Source organism: Erpetoichthys calabaricus, chromosome 16 (genome assembly GCF_900747795.2).
Source record: "Erpetoichthys calabaricus chromosome 16, fErpCal1.3, whole genome shotgun sequence".
Classification (NCBI taxonomy): Eukaryota; Metazoa; Chordata; class Cladistia; order Polypteriformes; family Polypteridae; genus Erpetoichthys; species Erpetoichthys calabaricus.
The window spans coordinates 1,837,554-1,863,046 of NC_041409.2; the positions used below are offsets into that span (position 1 = coordinate 1,837,554).

General features: G+C 41.8%; 1 protein-coding gene across 1 annotated transcript in view; it reads right to left on the minus strand.

Moving 5' to 3' along the window:
• LOC114666349 (alpha-(1,6)-fucosyltransferase-like) overlaps positions 1-25,493 on the minus strand; it is a 362,150-nt gene that overhangs the window by 41,891 nt on the left and 294,766 nt on the right. Inside the window, 2 exon segments of the mRNA XM_028821169.2 lie at positions 6,240-6,402; positions 12,511-12,629. Coding sequence (XP_028677002.2) covers positions 6,240-6,402; positions 12,511-12,629 — 282 coding nt within the window.

Genomic DNA, 25,493 nt, shown 5'->3' on the forward strand with positions numbered 1-25,493 from the left:
TTCAGCCTAACAAGCTTCTCCATCCTGTTTCTCTCGATTGTTCAAAATAACATCAAATTGATAAATGAAGGTCTCCATTACATTATTTGGTCATGTATTCCATTTGCATAAAGAAAAACATTCTAACATTTGTACGCAATCTGCCCCTGATAAGTTTCCAAACCGTAGCTGCATTACTTGTGACGGTGTGCAAGGCTTTCTGAAACACTGACTTCATTCAGTATGAACTTCTTAATTCTGTAAACTAAACAAACAGAACACTGAAAAGGGTTAAGGACCAATGGGGATGCCCTATCTAACAATGAAACGGAAAAGCAGGAAGAACAGGGCGTCTTGGATCCTCATAAGCTCTTGGTAGAAAAGCTCCTCTGTCATGAAGTTCTGCTCCGTAAGCGAGTGTGGCCCAAAATGGGGGCCGAGATCCCGCCCTGTAGTTGTTTTAATAAGCCCCGGGGAGAAAGGGGCAGCGTACAGGAAGTGACTCATCGTCTTTACTTTAAGGAAGAGAGAAAAGATGGTAATCGACTGCTTACAGTAGATCCTACCCTATGGGTGCTGTTCTTACTTCTGTCAAGCCATACGGGAAATGACTCATTGTGTGAGAAAAGGTGGTAAGTAATTACTTTTGCTCTACCCTACGATTTGGGTTCTTACTTTGGTTGAGCTCTTTAGACGCTTCCCAAGCTCTCGTGGGTGACACCTCACATTTTTACTTTTTAGGTGTATTCCTAGCTTCGCATAACATGATGTCTGATCACATTCATTGCATGATTGTGTGGAAATTATTGGGAAGTGTTAGACTTCGCCTGTCTACATTCAATGTTAAGCAATTTCTGGCTTTTCTTTCAAGTTATGGCTTGTCTGTATTTCCAGTTTTGCTTTTCAGCATACAACCCACTAAGCACAGATGACACAATTTCATTGTAATCATTGTAAAGCTATGCATGTGGTGTACAGAGTTGAGAAAGGAACACATTATCGCAATCTAATTACATTTCCCGTAGTGTGACACGTACAGTTTAAATTTTTGTAATCACATTACCGTTACTGACTTGACCAGAATTTCATAAATTGCACTACAGAAATGTTTCTAAACTAATCAGATGTAAATGTCGTAGATGTCTCAAAGGACAAGCGTGTTTCCATTTCCCATGGTGTTCGATGAGGCGATCGACGTCCCCTGCACAGCTGCACTGTTGTTACGCACGTACACAAGCACATTTTAATTGTATGTTGCTCTCAGGTCCATACCGGAGGTGTGTGTTATTTAACAGCCCTGCGTGAAAGCTCGTTTTACTTCATGACTGTAATGAGGTCAACTATGTCTTTATTAAGAAATAAAGGTTTTGTGGCTTTATCTGAAAGATAACAACCTGCCAGTTTTACAATGCATTGAGAGAATATGAATAATGTGAAGAGTTTAATTCTAGCTTTAGAGAAATGGAATGAAATGAACTGAAGTGTGTGCTCAGGAACTTTTATTATTAAATGTATGATAGCTTTGTTAATACTTTTTGTTAATTGTGACATACAGCCTCTTCATCAAATAGATGTATAAATGCCTTTACTGTCATTGTATTTAAAATCAATAAACTACTGTGCATCCCTTGGAAAGGTTGTTACTGCTAAAAACTATTCAACAACTCTCACAAACAAAGTAGAAAAAATATAAAAATATTGCACAAGTGGTTGATTGAAGACAGTGTTTCACATAATAAAGAAAACTACACGTAAGGCCCTCTGGCTGGGGGTCATTTTTTTAGCTAGGTTCAGTTCAATGATGGCTCCAGAATAAAAGTTATTTTCGAGACTGGAGTCTCAATACAGTCCCCGGAGGGTGTGCTAGAGGGCATACCTTCTGGGGACTCCCTCGTTCTGCTGGGAGACTTCAATGCTCACGTGGGCAATGACAGTGAGACATGGAAGGGCGTGACTGGGAGGAATGGCCCCCCCGATCTGAACCCGAGCGGTGTTTTGTTATTGGACTTCTGTGCTCGTCACGGATTGTCCATAACGAACACCATGTTCAAGCATAGGGGTGTTCATATGTGCACTTGGCACCAGGGCACCCTAGGCCTCAGTTCGATGATCGACTTTGTGGTCGTGTCATCGGACTTGCGGCCACATGTCTTGGACACTCGGGTGAAGAGAGGGGCAGAGCTGTCAACTGATCACCACCTGGTGGTGAGTTGGCTTCGATGGTGGGGGAGGATGCCGGTCAGGCCTGGTAGGCCCAAACGTGTTGTGAGGGTCTGCTGGGAACGTCTGGCAGAGCCCCCTGTCAGAAGTAGCTTCAACTCTCACCTCCGGCAGAACTTCGACCATGTCCCGAGGGAGGTGGGGGACATGTTCCGTGCCTCTATTGTTGAGGCGGCTGACCGGAGCTGTGGCTGTAAGGTGGTCGGTGCCTGTCGTGGCGGCAATCCCCGAACCCGTTGGTGGACACCGGCGGTGAGGGATGCTGTCAAGCTGAAGAAGGAGTCCTACCGGTCCCTTTTGTCCTGTGGAACTCTGGAGGCAGCTAATAGGTACCGGCAGGCCAAGCGGAATGCGGCTTTGGTGGTTGCTGAGGCAAAAACTCGGGCATAGGAGGAGTTTGGGGAGGCCATGGAGAACGACTTTCGGACGGCTCCGAGGAGATTCTGGTCCACCATCCGGCGTCTCAGGAGGGGGAAGCAGTGCAGTGTCAACACTGTATATGGTGGGGATGGTGCACTGCTGACCTTGACCCGGGACGTTGTGGGTCGGTGGGTGGAGTACTTCGAAGACCTCCTCAATCCCACTAACATGCCTTCCAATGAGGAAGCAGAGCCTGGGGACTCGGAGGTGGGCTCCCCCATCTCTGGGACTGAGGTCACTGAGGTGGTCAAAAAACTCCTTGGTGGCAGGGCCCCGGGGGTGATTGAGATATGCCCGGAGTTCCTCAAGCTTCTGGATGTTGTAGGGCTGTCTTGGTTGACACGTCTTTGCAACATCGCATGGACATCAGGGACAGTGCCTCTGGATTGGCAGACCGGGGTGGTGGTCCCCCTCTTTAAGAAGGGGGACCGGAGGGTGTGTTCCAACTACAGAGGGATCTGGAAAAGTCTATTCGGGGATTCTGGAGAGGAGGGTCCATCGCACAGTCGAACCTCGGATTCAGGAAGAACAGTGTGGTTTTCGTCCTGGTCGCGGAACAGTGGACAAGCTCTACACCCTTAGCAGGGTCCTGGAGGGTGCATGGGAGTTCGCCCAACCAGTCTACATGTGTTTTGTGGACTTGGAAAAGGCGTTCGACCGTGTACCTCGGGGGAATCCTGTGGGGGGTGCTCCGGGAGTATGGGGTACCGGACCCCCTGATAAGGGCTGTTCGGTCCCTGTACGATTGGTGCCAGAGCTTGGTCCGCATTGCCGGCAGTAAGTCGAACCCGTGGAGTCAGATGAGGTGGCTCGGGCATCTGATCAGGATGCCTCCTGGACGCCTCCCTGGTGAGGTGTTCTGGGCACATCTAACCGGGAGAAGGCCCCGGGGAAGACCCATGACATGCTGGAGGGACAATGTCTCCCGGCTGGCCTGGGAACGCCTCGGGATTCTCCCGGAAGAGCTAGAAGAAGTGGCCGGGGAGAGGGAAGTCTGGGTATCTCTGCTCAAGCTGCTGCCCCCGCGACCGGACTTCGGATAAGCGGAAGAGGATGGATGGATGGATGAGTACCAATACAAGCAACAGGGTCAAAAGATGATGGCAAGGGTGAGCCGAGTTTTCACAACGCTGCCTGCTTTGTGAAGACATTGTGATCCACAACTGTCCTCCAGTGAGGGCAAATAGTCATGTCATAGCATTTTCCAACCCACCTAAACCAGACCAGGGGTGTGTTTGACGGAGCCTATTCCAGCTAGCATAGGACACCAGGATGCTAATCCATCGCAGGGTGAACTCACACACACACACACACACACACACACACACACACACACTAAGGCCAATTAAGCTTTGCCAGTTCACCAATGCATTGGACTGTGGGAGGAAACCAGTCACACAGGGGGAGAACGGGCAAACTTCAAGACCAAGAAGGCAAACCCTGGTCTCCTGATTGTGTTGCACCATCGTGCTGACCAGGTTAAATGGTGTGCAGTGATTTTTTTACCCAGAGTTTACCACTCTCTAAAGAGCTTTCTGCATCATAAACAATCATCCATCCATCCATCCATTTTCCAACCCGCTGAATCCGAACACAGGGTCACGGGGGTCTGCTGGAGCCAATCCCAGCCAACACAGGGCACAAGGCAGGAACCAATCCCAGGCAGGGTGCCAACCCACCGCAGGACACACACAAACACACCCACATACCAAGCACACACTAGGACCAATTTAGAATCACCAATCCACCTAACCTGCAAGTCTTTGGACTGTGGGAGGAAACCGGAGGGCCCCGAGGAAACCCACGCAGACACGGGGAGAACATGCAAACTCCACGCAAGGAGGACCCGGGAAGCGAAATAAACAATCATGAATCAAAAAAAAACAAAAAAAAAAAAAACAATTTACAGAGGTGAAAAACTGATAAATGTCCAATCAAATTAAATTATATAAGCATCATAGGCCACATAATGTAGCACCAGATCATGATATGCATTCCAATTGTTTTCATTGCAGTTCTTTAATGTTCCTGTGAAAATAGAGGAGACAACCGTGTACAAGTAAGGTAGCAAAATCTTCACCTTATCAATTAGTGAAACAAGTTAGTCAATTACAAAATGGAAATGCTTTCTTTTGGATCATTATGCACCATTTATGATAGTGTAAAGTGTAACAATACCATAGCAGTAATCTTACCGTTCACTGACTCCATGTTTGCGAGTGTCCGAGTAGTTACGTCTGTTTTATTTTTAACCGTTAACACTGATTTGCATTAAGAATTCTTGTCGTGAACTAAAGGGCTCCTCTAGCTGGTTCATAGAACTGAAATGGATCAGTGCTGATGTGAGTCACGTCGTTTAATTGTTGAACGTCGGAGTTCACATTCACTGTCACTAGGTCAAATACTGAAGGGACATTTGGGCGTCATTCTTGTTCTTTCCAATGGATTCACATTTGTGTGGATTTAGAGAGTAACATAAAATAAAGTGAACCAACGAGTAAGCTAATCCCCTTATCATTAGACAGAAGTAAATAGTAATTTGTAATGGATGACTTTCTTTGAGTCTCACTATCCAAACTCTGGACGTGCGCGCGTCTGCCAATGATCTCAAAGTCGACTGTGCCTTCGCGTCATGTCAGAATTTCAAGTAGTTCATGGGAAATGCTCTGTTTTCTGCATTAAATAAAAGAAACAAAGGCAAAACAAAACAGAAAATGCCATTTCATGTTTTGCATGTTTTCTAGGTTCAATAAAAAATGTTCTTTTTTACCCTTATTTTGCTTTGCTGTCTTTTCTGTAGCAATTTTTATGATGCCATCAATCACCTTGTTAGAATGTAAGCTGATATGAGAACTACAATGTCAGGATTTGGTTTTATGCTGATTATTTAGTATGCTGTTCTACTTGTATTGAGAGTTTTGAAAGTCAAGGACTCTCTTCGTTTTAGTTTTTCTTCTTTGTCTTTCGGTTGCTTTCGTTATTCCTTGGCATTTGTAATTTTTTAGATTTTGTGTTTTGTTTTGGACACTATTTTGGATGCTCAATTGCTGACACTTTGGATACCCATCAATAGGTCCACTCTCCACATTTCTGGCGGTTGTCCTCTGAGGTTGTGCTCCGTGCTTAATTGATGTGATGGGATAAAAGATAGGATTAGTAATTAAGTTCCATATCCGATCTGTGGATACCAAAACCGCCTCGTGCAAACTCTACTCATGTGTAACTTCTGGTTTTGACCTTGAATTCTGTCTCTTGTTTTGTCTTTGCTTTCCTTTTGTTTTCCTACAAGCATCTTTCAGCCAGGCTCAAAACATTTACCTGCCAGAACAGTTAATGATCTCCTTCTTCACATTAAACTTCTTCTGCATGAGTAAATTTGATGTGTGTGATGGATGTTGTTAAAGTTGTTTTCAATGTTCATGTGGTCTCCACAACTGTGCAAAACAATCCTTTGTAAAAACACAATTACCATAAACATTCTGAATACAGAAGCTACCAAACAGACTGTTGCTTTCTCAAAGCATTCATTTTTTTCATCCCAACCAGTTTAAGAATGCTAATAAATCAAAGAGCTCAAAAGAAACACATCATGTCCCCCGTCCCCTGGAAACTATGATTACCGCTGTTGGTGTCCCAAGTCTTGCAGCAATCCATTGATGTGATTCTGCATATCACTTCCTTCCAAGTGTGTAATTTTCTTCAGTTCACTACGGATGAAATACCACAGCTCTTTAACGCCATTTTCAATCTTCCGCCGTAACACCTCTTGATTTTTGCCTGGCCCTACAAAAAAAAAAAAAAGAAAAGAAAAATAAAGTCAAATCACAACTTATAACAATGCAAAATGTATTTAAAATGTTATCCCACACCAATCTAGGCTAAAAGAACAAAAAAAAAAAAAAAGTTGCATACTATGGAAAAAGTGACAAACAAGAACAATAAAAAAAAATGGAGTTCCAGAATCTGAGGTCACAGCAGGCTTCATCTCCTCTTCTTCAGGTTTTAATCTGGAATGTGACCGTTCGGATGTCTTTACAGGGGGAAGGGAACACCCCCGAATGGTTGTAGGGCCAGTGGTGTGAGATATTTGTCCTTTTCCATAATGGTTTCGAAGTCATAGAAGAACTGGAACCTGACCTAACATTGCTGGCCGAATGGGAGCTACTCTGCTTGTCACTTGTTACCACTGTAGAAGAGCTGTTTTCAGGACAGCCACCTTCATCCTACATGCCAGCACCTACCAACGTCATACACAGTGTGAACACTTGAACTGTGTGAGCACGGCGGAGACTCACAATCATCAGTTTTATAAGGATCACACAGAGTTGATTAGGCAGTGATCACAAACACTAAAGTCTTTCTTCTGAACCCAAAAAAAAAAACAGAGCTCAAAGTCAGAAAACAAAATGTGGAAGAAAGCAATTGTTTAGAGTTTTACTGAGAGACAACTTTGAATGTTTGGATGTTTCACAATTCACACCACTTTCTTTTAATGTGCAATCAGGCCTGTTTTGTGGTGGAAAGTTCTGATAGTGGCCTTGGGACTTACCACGCAGACCTGAGTTTCTCTAAGCCTATGAAGTCTCACTTACCAGCCTGTCATGGATGTGCAGCTCCACTTCCGGTCACCGTCAGGATGAACTAGGCTTGACTGCGTCTGTGGTTAAAATACTTCCTCCCTTCTCTTATCTCTAAACCCCTGGCAGTTTATTAGAAAGAGCTGAAGGTGAAGCAGAGAAGTGGGCTCATTCCATCCTTAGAGAATAACTTTCTGTAAACTACAGTTCTTAAAGTGCCAAAAGCAGAAGCAAAGCAAAAAGGATGTGGCAACAACAGCACAACCTGGATGGATAGTAGCTCTTCTTGCAAGAAGACTAAGCACCCAATATGTCAAGAGGGTCCGGTGGCTCTTTAAAATTTGCATTAGGTTTGCTGACACATTTTGAACTGGCATGGTCTATGGATCAATCATGTTGTCATGATGACTATGCCACATGTGTTTTATAGGTGCGGTAATGTCACATGCTCTACTTCCAGGAACCAAGTGGTGTCAATGGGAGTGCCATTGCTAACAGCAAAATATATAAAATGTCGGTGCCTGAGGCTGAAAACCAATAATAAAATGGTAACAGAAAATAAACAAAACTGAGGATGTTGTGAAATTATTGCTAGGTCAATTAAGAGACACGTTAGATTAAATCTAGCACTGGAAAAAAAAAAACACTTCATAATAGCACCATTGATCAGCCCTCGAAAAGGTAAGTGCAAGGAACATTCCACCTTAAAAAATGACATTTTATAAATGTTACATACCCCATGTGGTTTGTGGTGGAGGCCATGAAAACATTTTTAATCTCATGTTTTCGTGGAGAAAGTACATAGGAAAGATTCTCATAAATGGGATCTGTTAGACCTATGAATGTGGGGGAAGAGGCAGATCTTCAATTTTAACGCACAGCATTATGGGAATCACATCTTTCCTGTTTCCGTTCATTGTGCAGTGTCCAGGAAGCAACTATTAATAATATCTGAGCAAAAAATGCATACTTTCTGCACGTTTGGACCATACAAATGGATATCGGATATGTGGATTATGCAATGTGAGTTACGTGAGATTTTTATTTTTTTCTGTGGATGTTTTTCACAATGTTTTCCCCTTCTCTGCCCTGGTCACCTATCGAGAATCTCTCACATACTTTCTTCACGAAAACAATTTTTCTCGGCCACTACAAACAACATTATGGAAGCAACATTTAAAAAAATGTACTCCTTTAAAATGAAGTCTTGAATGGCAGTTGTTGCTATAAAACATAGCAATATGTCTGCCATGTTATTATTAATGAACTTGCCTTTATGGGTTGTCACACATGTGCATCAGAAGATCATCTTCTGAGTTCTTCATGTTTGTGATACCACCTCAAGCTGAGAGTTGTCGTGTGAAGAATTGTAGTGTGTTGCCTGACAGAACAGGCAGTATACGAAGGATTAACAAATATGTAGAGTTCAGCCAAACTTCAGTCCATTTTTTCTGTCCTCCCTTTTGTTGTGATAAGTAAAACGCAAGACATCAACCAGATGAGCTTCTCTACTGTTTTTGAGGCTCCTTATTCCTCGTTGCTACAATAAATGCATTAACGTCTCGATGAGCATTCTTTGGTTGTCAGCTCTCATGCATACTGAGCCCACCCTATGATTGAAGACAAAATCACTGAGTATGCCACACTACACGAAAGCATTTCACCAGAGCACTTTCTCCAAATCTCTAAAATTATGTAAATCAAGGCAATAACTGCAAATCGTTGGAAAACTCGTCTAATGCGTCATGCCCTGTAATTCGGGCTTAAGAGTGTGGGACGTCCCTTATAGGACTTAAGAATTATGTCTTTAGAAAGCAAAATCCAAGGTTTGGTTACTCATTTTACTGTGCAGCAATCTTTTAATGCGATCGTGGGACGACTTCATTCATTATAGCATATGTATGGCAACAGCCATTATAAATACTCTAATAATCGGGATGCACCTGCCAAGAAAATTCATTCCAAAAAGGCGATGCAATAATGCCACAGTCATAAACAAATGCAAGAAAAACAAATTACAATAACACAAATATGAGCAAATAAAAATCCAAGAAGAGCAAAAAAATGAATTCTAACAAACTAAGGTTACAGCTGGCCTATTTGGCCATGTACACCTTTATAAAAAAATGATTTGCTCTAATTTCACTCTCAATGGACATCATAGGCATGTCCAAGGTTGAGGATCACTGAAGATTAATTAAACTACTCTGACAATTCAGCATGGAAAGAAGAACGAGACCTAAAACAACCAGAGGGCCTTCAGCTCATTATTGACTCTGTGGTGTACACTCCTATGGTAGTGGTGGGCGACTCACAAATAATTTGATCTTATGAACAACAATCATATAAATCGATTCTCAAGCTCAAAGGGATAGCTAAAGCATGTGCATGTCCTGCGTGATGTCATCAGCATCTTTTGGTTGTTGAGACTGGTTGATGTTTAAAGTGCATGTGGAAGGAAGAACCATCTGAATGATCAGTCTTGACTCGCCTCGCTGATGAGTCCTTTGAGTTCAAACTATATCAGTATCTCTGAAGAACAACACATTTATGCTGGAAAGAATAAAGTGCTTTATTTTGTACAATTTGTTATTGGAATTGTTTTAAACTGAAAATATAAACAATATTAAAACTAATATGTTTATGTCACTTTGTACAGTATATTTAAAAAATTAGTCACACAAAACCAAACCATATAAAAATATAATTGTAACAATTATTTGCTTTCAAATTTACTTTAGTGCACACTTTTTTTACGGCTTATTAACGGCACTGGCCATGTATAATTCACTGATTCTTTTGAGTTTAAACTGAATCATTACACGAGAACGAGTTACACGATTCTTGTTCATTTGATTCTTGAAGGAATATTTACCTGTGAATGAGTTGCGCGATTCTTGTTCATTTTATTCGTGAACTGAATGATTACCCAAAAGTAAGTCACATGATTCTTATTCAATTGATTTGCAAAGGAATTATTACCCAAGAACGAGTCATGTGATTCTCGCTTATTTGATTCTGAATGATTCATTACCTGAAAATGAGTTGCATGATTCTTCTTCATTTAATTCATCAATCAATGATTACCCGGAAACAAGTCATACAATTCTTTTTCATTTGAATTTAAAACAAATCACTACCTGAGAATGAGCTATACGATTCTCATTCTTTTGTTGTGTAAACACCTTATTACCCGAGAATGAGTCACACAATTCTTGTTTATTTGATTTGTAAAAGAGAATAATTTCCCAAAAACAAGTTGCAAGATTCTCACTCAAGTAATATGTGAATGAATCATTATCCAAACAAGAGTCACATGATTCTCACTCATTTGACTTGTGAAGGAATTATTACCTGAAAACGAATCACACGATTCATGAACTGAATCATTATCCACTAACATCTCACATGATTTTCATTCACTTGTGATTCTACTACTGTAACATCTTATTTTAATTATGCGTCTTAAATGTGTTGTCATGCTTTACGTACTGAAACAGGACAATATCATATGAATAATCATGTTAAACATATAGCTAATTACCTATCTATATACATAACGAATTACACATCTATACATATTTATACATACAAAATAATGAAGAAATTATTAAATGATTTATCTGTGATGCAAACAGATGAATGAAATGAATCAAAATAATCCATTCAGCAAAATAAATTGAAATGGCCATCACTACCCTAGTGGTGTCAGGCAATTTCCAGGTTGTGAAATTCTCTTTAGGTCATATCTGTTAGAGTGACAATGTCACTAATCATGGCATCAATATCATTTAGTCTGTCTTCTCTTGAATACCCATAATGCCTGAAACGGTCATTCCAAGGCTTTCTTGCTCACAATCAAAGTGCGTCCATCTTGCTGGTGAGAACCTAATAAGAAGGAGCTCCACACTCTGGGAAGCCCACTTTCCTCACAGTGCTTAAAAGTGACACAAACAATGACAGTGAAGAGTATTGTTGTGCATGAACTAGTTCAAAAGAGCACCTTCATTGAACAAGCTCATTTTTCTAAGAACTGTGAATTTAACGTAATGTATTTTAAGTGAAGAACTTGAACGTGAGCTAATTCAGTTCTAGGCGACATTCTGGATCTGGTTTAGGTTCAGATTAAATGTTTTGCCTTACCCTGTAATGTAGGAATGGAGCAGAATCCAAATACGGTATTCAGATAAGCACAAATAGTGGATTTTCACAAATATTTCTTTCGTACAAATTTTTTGCCATTTATTTGTATTCGGAAAAAATAACGTAAAATCAAATAGGCACTGTCGGTGTCTACCTGCTGACACGAGCAAGCGGTGAAGCTCCGTTTTCGCTTTTAGGAAAACGTTGTACTCTTGCGAGGTCACTTTATATTTTTCCACATTGGACATGCAATATGTGATATGAATTTTGACCGGCAGTGTAATGGGTTAGTTCACCTACACGCTGGTTCCACAGTCACCATTTGTGTCACACGGTTGGAAATAGAACGGTAATTTATATGGATACTTGCATCTATTTACCGTTTTTACTTGTGTACCGCGCGCCCTCATGTAAGACGTGCACCCTAATTTTTACAAAGAAAATCGCGTAATCGTAATCGCTATTATCCATTCTGAATGACGACGCCAAACTGATTCAAAAACAAGAGCGAGAGAGAGCGCAAGAGAGAGAGTGAGAGCGTGAACGAGAGAGAGAGCCCAAGCAGAAGAAGTAAACATTACAGAAGAAGTAAGTAAACATTTCCTCGTGTATGACGCGCACCTGATTTTCTAATGCTAATTTTTGGGAAAAAGTGTGTGCGTGGTACACGCGTAAATACGGTAATTTATTTTTTGACCAGGAGGATATTAGCATAAATGTTTATACGTGTTTGTTGCTGGGTATAACTCAACAAAGTGTATTTAAATAAAAAAGTCTTCATAATTATTGTATTTTATTAAAGAGCACTGTAATAGCCTAATATAAGGCATGCAAAATTGAAAAAAGTAAACTCATGGGTCATTTACTGCAGTGGGCTGGTGCCCTGCCCGGGGTTTGTTTCCTGCCTTGTGCCCTGTGTTGGCTGGGATTGGCTCCAGCAGACCCCCCGTGACCCTGCAGTTAGGACATAGCGGGTAGGATAATGGATGGATGGATGGATGGGTCATTTATTCTCACTCCTTAAAAAATACAAAATGAACTGAACATGAACTACTTCAAAGAAATGGTGGACTATGAACATGAATTTATTCATTTTAATTTATGTGAACTGAACTTTGAGCTCGTTCTTGGGAGATGTGAATTTGCACAACACTGGTGAAGAGTCACTAACCATATCCCGACTGCTTCCTGAGGCTTTCGATCTGTTCTTTGGCCTTGATGAGCTGCTCCTCCAAAGCCCTGACTCGTCCGGCTGTTGCAGGTCCCTGGTCAACAGGGCCTTCAGGAATTCTGAAGAACACAAAGGAGGTTGGGGGAGACGGAGAGAGAAAGAGAGACATGTGAATTACAAACAGAGCCTGCCAGAAGAAGTCATGTTGCTTGAAAATCTAGAAGCATAAAGAAAGCAAATGGACTTGTGCAGCTGGCTGAACCCTGCTGGCCAGTACTTTAATGGTCACTGCAGGTGCAGCCCGCCTTTAGCAAGGCCTTAAGTGAATTTAAGCACCATTAGCTTCCCAGGGGTTGAAGGGAAAAAAAAAAAAAAGTTTCATGCAGAGACCAGATGTGAGGCAAGAACAGCAGTCAAGTGATGTACAAGAGACATGATGTATGGGAACTTCACAGCACGCTGCCAAGCCTGCCTTTTATTGCCTTCTAATTTGTCGTTTTAAATGTGCCATATCTCCTATTGCATATTTAACATGCTTTGCAAACACAACAAATGTCATAAATTAAGCCAGACCAGGATGTGAGAGAGGACCACAAAAGGGCTGGTGCACCCACAGAGGAGAGATAGGTCCGATCCAAAACAAAGAATCCAAGGAGATGACATGGTGGTACATGGCTCCATGGACAAGGGTTCAATTCTACCCTAGATATTTTTAGGTTAAATGAAGTGGGCCCTGAGAAGTCTGGTGCTCACATCCAAGACTGGATCCAGCCTTGCACACAGTGATTTCCGTAAATTGATGAATGAATGGGGTGAACCCACCAAAAATGATACCCGGCTACATGAACCTTGGATGCCACTGGGTGTCAACGTGTGTCAGAGCTAATTGATTTTATTTCTGGAGCCCCCAACCCTTCCAGCTCGCTCTGCCTATTAACACTAGAATCCCCGAAGCCTATGAAACAACTCATAATCCTGGCCAACCTTAAATCTCTTCGCACCTCTCCATCAGCGTCTTTTGTTTTGTAAATGTGTTAATCAGCACAAGCAGCAAGCAGCCAGCTACCCCATCAAAGCCCCAATGTCCATTCCCCCCCCCCCCAGCCTTGACAGAACTCAACTCTCCCAGCTCAAGCTAAGGCTTCTTATCTGCGTGTGAGGTTCCTGGAGTTGTAGAGGGTAAATAATACAGTATATCGTTATTTGGAACACATGCACTTCATGTGTGTTCCGTGTCTACAAAGATCTGGGTAAGTGAAGGATGACAGGAAATGCCAGGCAAGAAATGCTGAACACATACCTAAAGCAGAAACTTTTTCTATGTTATGCTAATAATGACGAGAAGTATATAATGTGCGAAGACTTTAGTCCAAATATCAAATAAACACGTGCGCTTTTATTCATGAATACATCATTTGACCCCTGACAGTGAAAGGTATAAAGACAAGATCAATGGTCAATCGTGTGGAGGGCAGCTCATACAGATTAGCTTTTCACTCCACAGCCCTGCCAGCTATCTATCAGATTGCTAATGAACTAATGAACAAGGCTTCATCACTTGGCACTACATCACTGGCCTGTGAGCAAGCAACTGCAACCTCCCACCCCACTGAATATGTTTGCAAGGACTAGCCTGCATGATCGATGAAAAGGAAATAAAAGCTGACGTTCAGAAGGCTTGACCTTTTCATTTGGATCATAAATGAGAATCAACCCACCACGCTACAAATCAGAAGCTCTTCAAACACAAGGCATTTTGCCAATTAGGAAAAAATCGATTAAGCAAAATTGGGATGTCAACACTTGACAGCTTCATTAACTGATTTGCAAACGTACTGACACTCTTCTAAAGGTGGGATACTAATCTTTAGCAATGTGTAGACAACCCTGCACAACATTAGAAGACTTTGTTTCTTTTTGTGTTTCTTTTTCATTCATCTCAGCAGACCTTTAGAAAAGGAAGGGCAGGGATGAACATCACGTAACTTCTGCAGTCTTTTATTATTGGTAAGGTGGGGCACAGCAGGACTTGAATGTCTCCAGTATTGATTAGCTTATACCGAGGACAAAACTGAAATATAGAAGCCATAGAACAGGACATAAAAGCACATTTGGGAGTGATTCCAGATGACAGTAAATCAACAGAGCAGATGCCAAATGCTAGAAAGATCAATAATTGTGACGAGAACTGGGCAATATGCCCAACAAGCTCGTCTGTCTCGTTCACCTCGATTCCCCAAAATAACATCAAGTCGAGATCTGAAAGTCCCTAAACTCCTATTCTCCACTACACTACTTGCTAATTTATTCCATGTGTCTGTGAAAGGTAGTGACTAAATCAAAATGAAAGATAGAATCTCTCTGTCAAAAAAATGTGGTAACTTCCACACTAAAGGCTAAATTATGACATTGTTTTGACTGCTTTGATATGAGTACAACAGCTTGGACCGTGGGTGACGTGTGCCACTGCCATGAATAGGATTTTGAGCAAAGAGTGCCACTGTCATCAACAACATGAGGAAATACAGTAGTAACAAAATGGTTATGATGGTATTAAAGTGCTTATTAAAATGGGGACACGATGATACAACCAGGACAGCTATAAAAATTAACAGGAAAATCATATAAATAAGTAGGATAACAAGAAAGTAAACTTTCTCAAAACGCATTTATAATGTCCAGAAAGTAGTCTCATTTCCCACAGATTTGGCATATTTCCCTCCTTACAAATGGAAGAATTCAGCTGATCACTACTTTAACAGTTTTATTTACAGTGCCATATATGTCTTGTGATGGTACTCAGCAACACTTCAATCCTTCTGGTTTGTCATTCTCTTTATCCAGCGATGGCTAAACCAGGTTTATAGCATTTTAGAGGGCCAAGGACCGGCTTAGTTAGTATTTTACGACTGCAGTTTTAAAGTCAATCACCAGCAGAGAAATGGGACTCTTAACTCGTTCAGTTTGTTATCCTTTATCACTTGAAGGCTGAACTGATATTCACTTTGAAAATTAGTGCTTTACATTTGTGGCAGAGAGGAATGGGGTAGCCATTCTTCACCACAACATTAATTATGATCAGTAGCGTGTTCTGAGATTTTAAGTGAAGGAAGACAGAAGTTTTGAGGTAAGGAAGTTATGTCCACTAATTATAGCATTGGAGGCCGAAAACACGTTGTGTGTTGAGCGTTGGAGACTGACCACAAGTCGTGTGTTGATCAGGACATGCAAATAAGAACTTCACTGTATGCTGTGCATGTGACAATAAGTACCTGACAGTTAATGAGCCAGTAAAAGGGTGTTAACAGTTCTGATAGGGGTACATAGGCAAGCTTTCTTATCTTAAGTTTAGTTAGCTAACCCTTTCAGAAAGTCTTCACCTGGAGAAAAGATGTAGTCAGAAATCAAAAAAGAGTTAAAAGCCAGGAGATCTACTGCGTTGTAACCAAGGCCAAGTTAAAAGTCACAGATCAAAATGGTATTAGAAAACTGGCTTTAGAAACACAGAAACAACTGACAAAAGATTGTTTTGAATCCTCAAACTTGGATGAGGAAACACCTGAAACAGCGACCTTTTAACCTGTCACACCGTTACTGGTGGCTCATGGCCTCTGAGGACACGCCTCCTGACAATGCAGTGCTGACCTAATGATGGAAGAGCAAAAAGGCTAAGATGTAAATAATCAAAATAGCAGCCAAAATGGTTTAAAAAATCACCAATTCCAAAAATAATACTGTGATTATAAAACTAATGTCCGATTCAGAATTAGGAGCTAATAAAAAACAAAACAAAAAACAAAATGAGTGATTAGACTCGCAAAAAGATAAAGAGAAACACACACACAGAAAATTACACAAAGACCAGCTGTTTTGCTCCTTTTGCATTTTTGATTCTAGCTTTATGTTCTTGATTTACTTTGCAATTAGTTTAAGGAATTTTTTTAGAATTTAGGATTTGGCTTTAAATGCTTTTTTTTAACTCTGTATTTTGGAGATTGTTTTGATAAATTTGCATTTTCTATCCTTAATTTAATAAACTAAATAGAAAGGTTATGTTTATTTGAGCCAGGGGCTCTAGTAGTTCCCTTCTTCCATTTTGAGTGTTTTCGGCCTATTTGAAATTTTGCAGGGCTGAAGTCACAACACCAAAACAATTAAAAAAAAAAGTGGTCCTGATATTAATGGATGTTCCCTTCCAATTTTTGTCAGACATTACACTTTGAAACTCTGGTAATTTCTTTGTTGACTCAGGAGGAGAACATGCATTCAATTAACCGAAAATGGAGTGAATTAGGGTTGTTTATTTAGAGTCTTCTCCATCTGCTTTTCTCTTTGTCAGGCTTACATGGCTATTGTCACCGCAACTAGAAATGTAAAATGTTACTGCTGACGAAGTATGTCACCAATCTAAGCAACAAAGAGACAAATCTAAGCAGCCAAAGGGCAAGAACCATATACATGCCATTAGTGTCACTAGCCACTGAGAAATACAAAGTGCAGCACAGACAGGAGGCACCTCTGGGTTCTTCTGAAGCAGCAGCTCAATAAAATGTTCTTTAAGCAACGGAAGACAGTCGCCTTGGCGATGCCATGTGGTGGAAACATCTTCATCCGTTTTATGATTGCACTTTGTTATTAATTGGACAGGGTGCTACTGCTGGCATCAATTAAGTACAGAAGTATTCGTACGAGATGGCAGCAGCCCAAGGCACATAAACACGAGATATGGATCATTTACATATTTCCTAAGCTCAGGTCAAAGTTTCTGCAACTCATCCTGCAGCAGTGCTACTGAAATTTGGCTACAGGCGGGCTTCCTGTTTAATGAAACAGCCTGACACTTTTGATACTCTTCTGTAGTTTGGTCTGAGTTAATAGGAAGATGGATGTGGAATGGGATTGTAAAGAATGGGATACTGGAAGAAGGCCAAGATCAAAACATAATATTAGCATGACATCAGAATAAGAAACAGGCTCTATCAAGTGTCAGGCATGAGGAAACCCTTCCTGACCTCCTTTCATTCAGTCCAACAATTTCAAACGGTAGATCTCGAGGGAGAATCTGAAATGAGAAATGCCTTTACTGTGTTCTAAAAACGACAAAACTGTTTGGCACTCTCTTACAATTTGTTCTATTTGAAGCTCTCCCTCCTGGAGAGTGCCAAGTGGGGTGGATTTTGCAAGACATGGCATTAATAGATTAACAAGTTCCAGATATCATCGCCTTCAGAAATAAATTTGGAAACAAGATCCATGGCCAGGTGCGAGAAGCCCCTCTACTCCCTCTTACAATTGGTATTGTGAACCCATCATGCTCTTCTGTATATGCAGTTATACAGGCATGGACTAAAGTGTTGGTCCCCTTCCAGCTCATTGAAAAAGTGCCATATGCCACTTGAAAAGTGATGAACTGAAAAGTAATTGTCCCCTGTCCACCTGCATGCCTTTGGTATGTCATTGAGTAAAGCAAAGCAAGCGTGACAAGAGATTAAGTGTTGCTTATTCTACAAAGAGCTTCTAAAATGGCCTGGACTCATTTGTTGGGATACCTGGAAAAGATCTGAAATAATTGGATTTGAGTGATTTTTCAGACTTGCTCTTTTCTTGAATTCGTATCACTCTTGTCTCCAATCGTGCAATCAGCCATTCAGATGATTTAAATGGACAAAAGTCAACACTCTGCTGTTTGGTGTCATTGTGTGTCCCACACTGAACATGGAGATGTCTGAGGAGATCAGAAAGAAAATGACAGAGCACCTTGTTAAAAAAGGCAAAGGCCTTCTCCAAGCAGCGTGATGTTCCTGCGACAACAGTTGCTAAAACTATGAAGTTGAAAGTCCATGGGACTGTAGCCATCCTCAATGGATGAAGCCGCAAGATAACAATGGATCCCAGAATGGGCAGAAGGATAGCGTTAATGGTAGATAAAAAGCCAAGGACAGCTTCCAAAACTTCCAAACTGAGCGAAAGCTAAAGGTGCAACTAGACCACTAATGGATCATCTGAATGGTCTGGGCAACCACTGTTCACATGCAAAGCCAGAGCCAGATGCACTGGAGCTGTTAGCTCGGTGAGACCTCCCAGAAGAACTGCAATATCCACAGAGGCTCTGCATGTGGCTGGAATTTGGTATGGTATGGGGGCACACCAAGGGGGAATCCTAGTTTAACACTTTGGGAGACAACAGTACATTTGCAGGCCAGAGGTGTATTTAAAGCCAAAAGCTCACGGTCTCGTTCAGAAACAGAGACTAATTTTACAGCACTGAGGATTACAGTATCCTGCCTAGAGAAACAAGAGGGCAGTTTAGATTTGATTTGGATCTAGATGATGAAACAAAATCAATTAAATGAGCCAGAAGTCAACACCGAGGAGTCGATTAAATCAAATGTCAAAGCCAAAATGCTAAACCAGACATAGAGGAGAGAGAACCAAGAAAAAAGATCAAAATTAGGAATCCTGAAGAAAGAAAAGGTCTTTAGTGGAATCCGCAGTCTCTAATAAACTGGATGTTATAACGATTTTCTTTGATTCTTCCTCTCTATGGTTGCTGTGCACGTGAGGAATATGAATCTCACACCAGTTTTGTAAAATTCACAATGGCTGAACGTCATTTCCTTATTGAGCCCCTCCCTTTGGATGAGTTAGCGTTGGTCGTTGCCACTGAGATCCATCCCAACAGTCCACAGGGGTGCGTGACACGTGACAACATCCCCAGTGCCAGTGCAAAGGTGGCTTCAAAGGTTTCCGGAGCATCGGGTATTAGGATTTCCTTTTTGTTTTCACGTAGCCATTTTTCCTGAATGACCTACGGTTTTATTTAAATTTATTTTTCAGGTATCAGACTTTTGATTTTTTGGGTCAGCGTTCTAATTTTGACAATTGTTCGGCTGTTTTTTTTGGCATTAATCTCTGCTTGTCACATAATTTCTCAGGATCCTTTTCTCAAATTTTCACTGCCTCATCCTGGAGGTGCATGACACTGACATTTGTACCATTGCAATGGTAACGCCAAGCTCTGCACGCTTTCAGTAGTTTCCTTAACATGGTGGTGTGACAACTGCAAGTAAAAATGGCCAAGCCAATGAAAAATCAAAATAGTGTAGGAAAGACTTTCATAAATTGCATCTGCATTAACTTGGGAGCTTTGCCCCTGCTCGCTTGGCTCATCAACCCCCCGGCCTGCGCTACTTGCCAGCCACTTTGTGTCTCTGCCGCTCACGTATGTGGATTTCACTTTAACTAAACATCAAATCTTTTAATTCTCGCGGATATGCCTCTTCATTGGGAAGAAACTCTACTTTTCCCTGATGGCAACATGAATTAGATGATCTACAAGTCTCCAACGTAAAGTTTAAAGCCAAACAAAATCTACATACTTCTGTCATATCACCTATGTCCATATATTCAATCTCTTTTCGCTGTTCCTTTATTTCACTGAGTAATAATTTCTGTTTGTTAGTGCTAATGAGATCTTTACTATCAGTTTTTTGAGATTTTGAATTTTAGTACTTTCATAATCTCTAACCTGCTCTGCATGTGTATTGTGCCAACATTTCTGAACCTCTTTACGACGTTCTACTTTGTCTTCTGCTCTTTGTCTTTTCTTCTTCTACTGTTTGTCTTTTATTTCCACCTCCGCTTGGAGCTGTTAGGTTTTCAATTCATCTCTTTGTACAAAGTCTCGTCTCGCGGGACATGAAATTATCTCTCTGAAAATATCTTGTCTCGTCTCTCTGAAAAAGTCTCATCTCGTCCCAAGATGTTTTATATAATAGAGAGAAACAACTTCAGCACAAAAAAATGAATGCCAGAAATGGAATTGACAACCCCCCCCCCCCCCCCCAAAAAAAGATAAAACAAAAATGGAAAAAATAAATGTCTTGAAAACATTTCAGAATAATGAGATACAAACCAAAATATGGAGGCATGTTAAATTTTAAACCCAAAAACTAAGCATTCGTGATTGTTCTTGCATTCCCTTTAATTTTGCAGGAATCAGGAGAAACCAAACTGCATAAGAGACAGAGTCACTGCCTGTCGCCATCCTATGCAGAGTAACAAAATTACGAGGCCAGAGCTGTGGGTAACCGTTGTGATGGGTGGCTACAGCCATTAACTGGTTGGGACGCCAACAGAATGGAAGGACTGGGGGAGAGAGTATTGGTGAGGCAATACTTACCCTGGGACGCTACATGGCAGCCCTCCTGAATGGCTGTGGCACCACGGATTCCTGCAGGGCATGCTAGGAGCTGGAGTTTGGCACAGCCCTGTTGGGTTCCGTGGGGGACGTTAGGGGGAGCTGCAGGGCCCTATAGTGGACTTCTACCACACGTAGGAATGCCTCCACGCAGCTTAACAAGATTACCTGGTAACAGGTAATGGGCCGTGGCACCCCGTCACACCGGTTAACAAGATTTAAAATGAACAACGATGGCAGCGAATTCTAGCAGGGTCTTTACACACCCACCTCGTCTGCAGTTGACAAAGCTTGGTTCACCTTAACACTTTTAGGCCAGACTGAAGTCAGTGTATGCCTATCACCACTAGCTCCTATGAGCAAGAGCAAAAAAAAAAATAACACTATCAGCAGCAACAGACAAAATGAAAAAAAAAAGACTAGAAAAGCATACAAACAAAATATGAAATAGCAAGAAACAGGAAGAAACAGAGTCCTTGATCATCAAATTGGAAAATGCTTACTGCAGGGCGAGTGTTTCAATTTATTCAAACCAAGCAGGACCCTACACACTCTGACACAACTGTACTCCAGGGGAACAACATGAGTAACAATGGGTGCCAAGGAAACAACAAGAAGATGCTGTGACTCTGCAGATTGAGGAAAATCTCCATGGACAAGTTAATTTATTTTACGGTTTAAACCCCCCCCCCCCCCCCAATTTCACACTTTGGGGGGGGGGGTGTTTAAGCCGTAAAATAAATTAGCAAAACAAAGTCACACATCTGTTGAACCTGACAAAGCAAGTGTGCTGCACAGAACCTGACAAGTACAGCCATGGAATTATAGGACAAAACAGACAATCTAAAATACATCCAAGTGACTTCTTCTAAGGGGGCTCAAAGCCACATTGTCACTGTTTGGGCACCACCACAGACAGAGGATATCCCTCCGATCTACCAGTGCAATCACGGTGCATCCCACTATCATCTGCTCCTCGTCTTACAGTGAATCTAAATGAACAAGATAATAATATAATAATAAAAGTTAAGTATCCTCACTCATGCTGGCAACTCTCAATTGATGACATTCATTTAGAGCACATGATCCTCTCAGATGCCTCCATAATCCAGAGCAGTAACAGACTGCAGCTACTCAACCACTTCATTTCAATTCTGTTTTTATTTTTATGAGTTTCCTTCCTATCTAGCGGTTTATGAGTTTGTGCATCTGTTAGTTTTTTTTTTTTATGTACTTAAATTTATTATTCCTGCCGTCCACCCCCACATTGCAGAGAATCTCTAAAGTCCTGCAGCACTGAAGTTCGCTCTATAAATCTTCATATCTACAGCGAAGAGGCAAGGGTATCCAGGGGGTTTAAATTATTGTCTTATATGCACTGCAGGCTATCGGTGGGTGTAGGGAATGCTGACGTTAGGGTCAGCCGCACAGGGTGAGTACGGTAGGTGGAGGGCCACAAGTTCAATAGGTGATCTTGATCATTACTGATAGGGTTATAATAAATGAAGAAGGATGAGGGAATAGGCATGTAAGACAGTGGGAAAGGACTAAACTGATCTGAATTAGTATGATGACATCACGTAGAGATGTAACCGTCTTTGTCTGATATCGTGTCTTCACAACAGTGAGGTGGTGGAGGAGTATGTCTCCACAAGATCACAGGGGTTCGGGTTCACCAGTGTGCATCACGGCTTGCTCAGTGAAGCTAACGGCCGCCTCAGTCCTTTCAAAGTCTTCAGCAGCATCGACACGTACAGATTTGCTTGTTCCATCGACCTACTTCTTACCAAGTGAGCTAGTGTGCTGCGCATGCTCGTTCAGAAAACAGTGCGTTGGAAACCAAGGACTCCCAGGCTGAAAGAGGCCACTCATTTGCCCACAGCAGACGGCTGAGAACACAGCTGACAATATTCACAAAACACGGGCACCCTGCCACAAGCCGCAACCATAAATGATTACTACTATGGGCCTCAGCTGTCAGCAGAGAATGATAGGCCAAGCAGAGGCATTCGGGTCCACATATGTGAGCTGTGCTTTAGGAATGGAATCAGTTCATTGACAGGCTTGGGGGATTTGTTCTGTTTTATGTTTCTGTGCCTTTTAAATTTGTAATGGAAAGTACATGCATTGTTATTTTACTTCAAATATGTCGAAAGCAGAGGGAAACCATGAAAACTAAAGTGTGAAATATGTAGGGTCCCGGGACCTCGGACAACAAAACTGAAGCCATGGGAAGCAAGACTGGAATGACCAAATTGTGACAGGGCAGAAAAAGAGTCATCTGTGAGCCACTGTCTGAACCCTGACTTAAGTGTGATTGCATTTTACATTCCCTTTACCATTTATTTACTTAGCAGAGGCTTTAAACCAAAGCGACTTACAAAGGAGATCAACACAATCGAGTAAACCTCAGTCTGGGAGATCACATGTGCAGAGTTCAGAACAAAAAACAAGCGAGTTACACTTCCTTGGTTACAAGAACCTATCAAAGCCAACATCAACTAGACAGAAATTCACCAAATGCGAGTCTTCAAAAGTCAAAGTCAAAGAAACTTTATTGTCATCTCAAGCCATATACAAGTATACAGATAGATGAAATTGCGAAGCTCAGGGTCCACAGTGTAACAACATGACGTGCAATAAATAAATCAAAAATAGAATTAAAATTTAAAATTTAAAAATTAAAAGTTAAAACACAAACAAGACAAGACATTGTGCAAAGATAGGACAAAGAAGTAGCAGCAGTATTGATGTGTAAGATATGTAATATAATAAATAATAGATCTAGATAATACAGAAATTCTCAGTGTATGCTAATAGTTGTTTAAGACGTGTAAACAATGACAGGTCAGAATGTTTCACAGCAGAAGGATATCAAGAATGTCAAATACTTAAAGGTCAGTAGGAGATTTTCAGTTCTTTTCTCCATGCAAACACGTCTTTACAGGACAGTGGCTCACATGTAAAAAAGTTCTGTTTTTAGCGGTGGTTGAGGCCGTGTGGAAGGTCCCAGGGGGCAGCCTGGTGTTAAGGAGTCTAACAGCTTGGGGTAAAAACTCTCCTGCATCCTGGCAGATCTGGCTTTGATGCTGCAGTGTCTTCTCTTGGATGGCAGAAGTGTGAAAAGTCCATGTGAGGGGTGTAAGGTGTCCTGCACAATGCTGCAGGCCTTGCGGACACTGCGTTTGTAAAATATGTCCTGTAGTGAAAGGAGAGGCACCCCAATAATGTTCTCTGCTGTCTTCACTATCCTTTGCAGGCCCTTGCGGTCAGATATGTTGCAGTTGCAATACCAGACAGTGATGCAGCTGGTCAGAACATTCTCAATGGTGCCTCTGTAGAACATGGTGAGGATGGAAGGGGGAAGACTTGCTCACTTCAGCCGCCTCAGGAAGTGTAGTCTCTGCTGGGCTTTCTTGATTAGTGATGAGGTGTTATGTGTCCACGTAAGTTCCTCAGTTATGTGCACACCGAGGAACTTGGTACTCCTAACAGTCTCCACATCTAAACCGTTGATGCTGATTGGGATGTGGGCAGGACGTGATTTTCTTAAACACATGAAGGGTCTGCAGCTGGAATGGAGTGGGCAGCTCATCCTACCAGCTCGGAGCTATGCAAGAAAAGAGTATGGGATGCCACACAGAGGTGGCATCACCAGAAGTTGTTCATTAAGCAGTCCTGAACGGTTAATAAGGAGCAGAGGACCTCACAAGTATCTCCTTATATATACAGGTGCAGACTCAGTGACGTCTCTGTTTAGGATTTAAACTGTGCTGCTACAGAGACCCCAAAAGAGAGTGACATGTGCCAGCCTTGGCTGGTTAAACACCAGATGTGCTGCTGCATTTTGCACCATCTGCAGCAGCTTCGTGACACATGTTGATGCTCCTGTGGACTCGGGAGCACATCCTCGAGAAGGCATGGCACTAGACTGTGACATGCAACCTCATTGGCTGGAGTTCGGACAGCAACTCGGAAACAACTCGGGCTGGCGGGGGGGTCTGATCGAGCAGCAAAGGTGGAGGCTCGGACTTTGATGTGGGTGCGAGGACTGCTGTTTCAGTGTCTATAATTTCCTTATCAGTGGTCTCACATTTGTAGAGCAGTTGCTGCCCCCTTAACACAGTGCTTCTTTTTGAACGGAACAACTGTTAACCACCCAGTGCTTCAGGAAGGAGAGATTAACAAATTAAACTGCAGCATTCTCTTCAGTGTTTGAGTTTTTAATACTCAGAGGAAGAAACAAATGTGCAAACGAGATGCTCCTTGTTAATCCACCTCTTTCACCCATTCTTAAATTTAATTAATTTACATTTTAATTTCTTAAAAGGTAACATAACCGAGGGTCCCCCTTGCAGTTTTGTAGTAGTGGGAGCTCACCATTACCATTACTTTTCAAGATGACGCTTTTGTTACCTGACAATTTGAAAACCCTTCAGAAGACCCCTAATATCTTGAGTGCACTCAGCAGACAGGTTATCATTTGATCAAGTAAAAAACATTGAAGTGCCTCCATGATTGGCGCTGCCCTCTCAGACCACACATGAACGAGTGAGACGGCTAATTATGCCAGCATCATTCATCACTTGGAGGAGGCCTGCTGGCTGACACAGTTTCACTGAGCCTTGACAGTTAGGGTCCTAGTCCTCTTCCTTGAAACATGCGTCCCGGGATTTTGCTATGAAGGACGACAATTATGTGAAGGTTGCTTCTTTGAAAACTGCAACCATGGAAAGTGAAAAAATAAAAGTGGTATGGAATAAAACTGAATACCAGTGCTGTC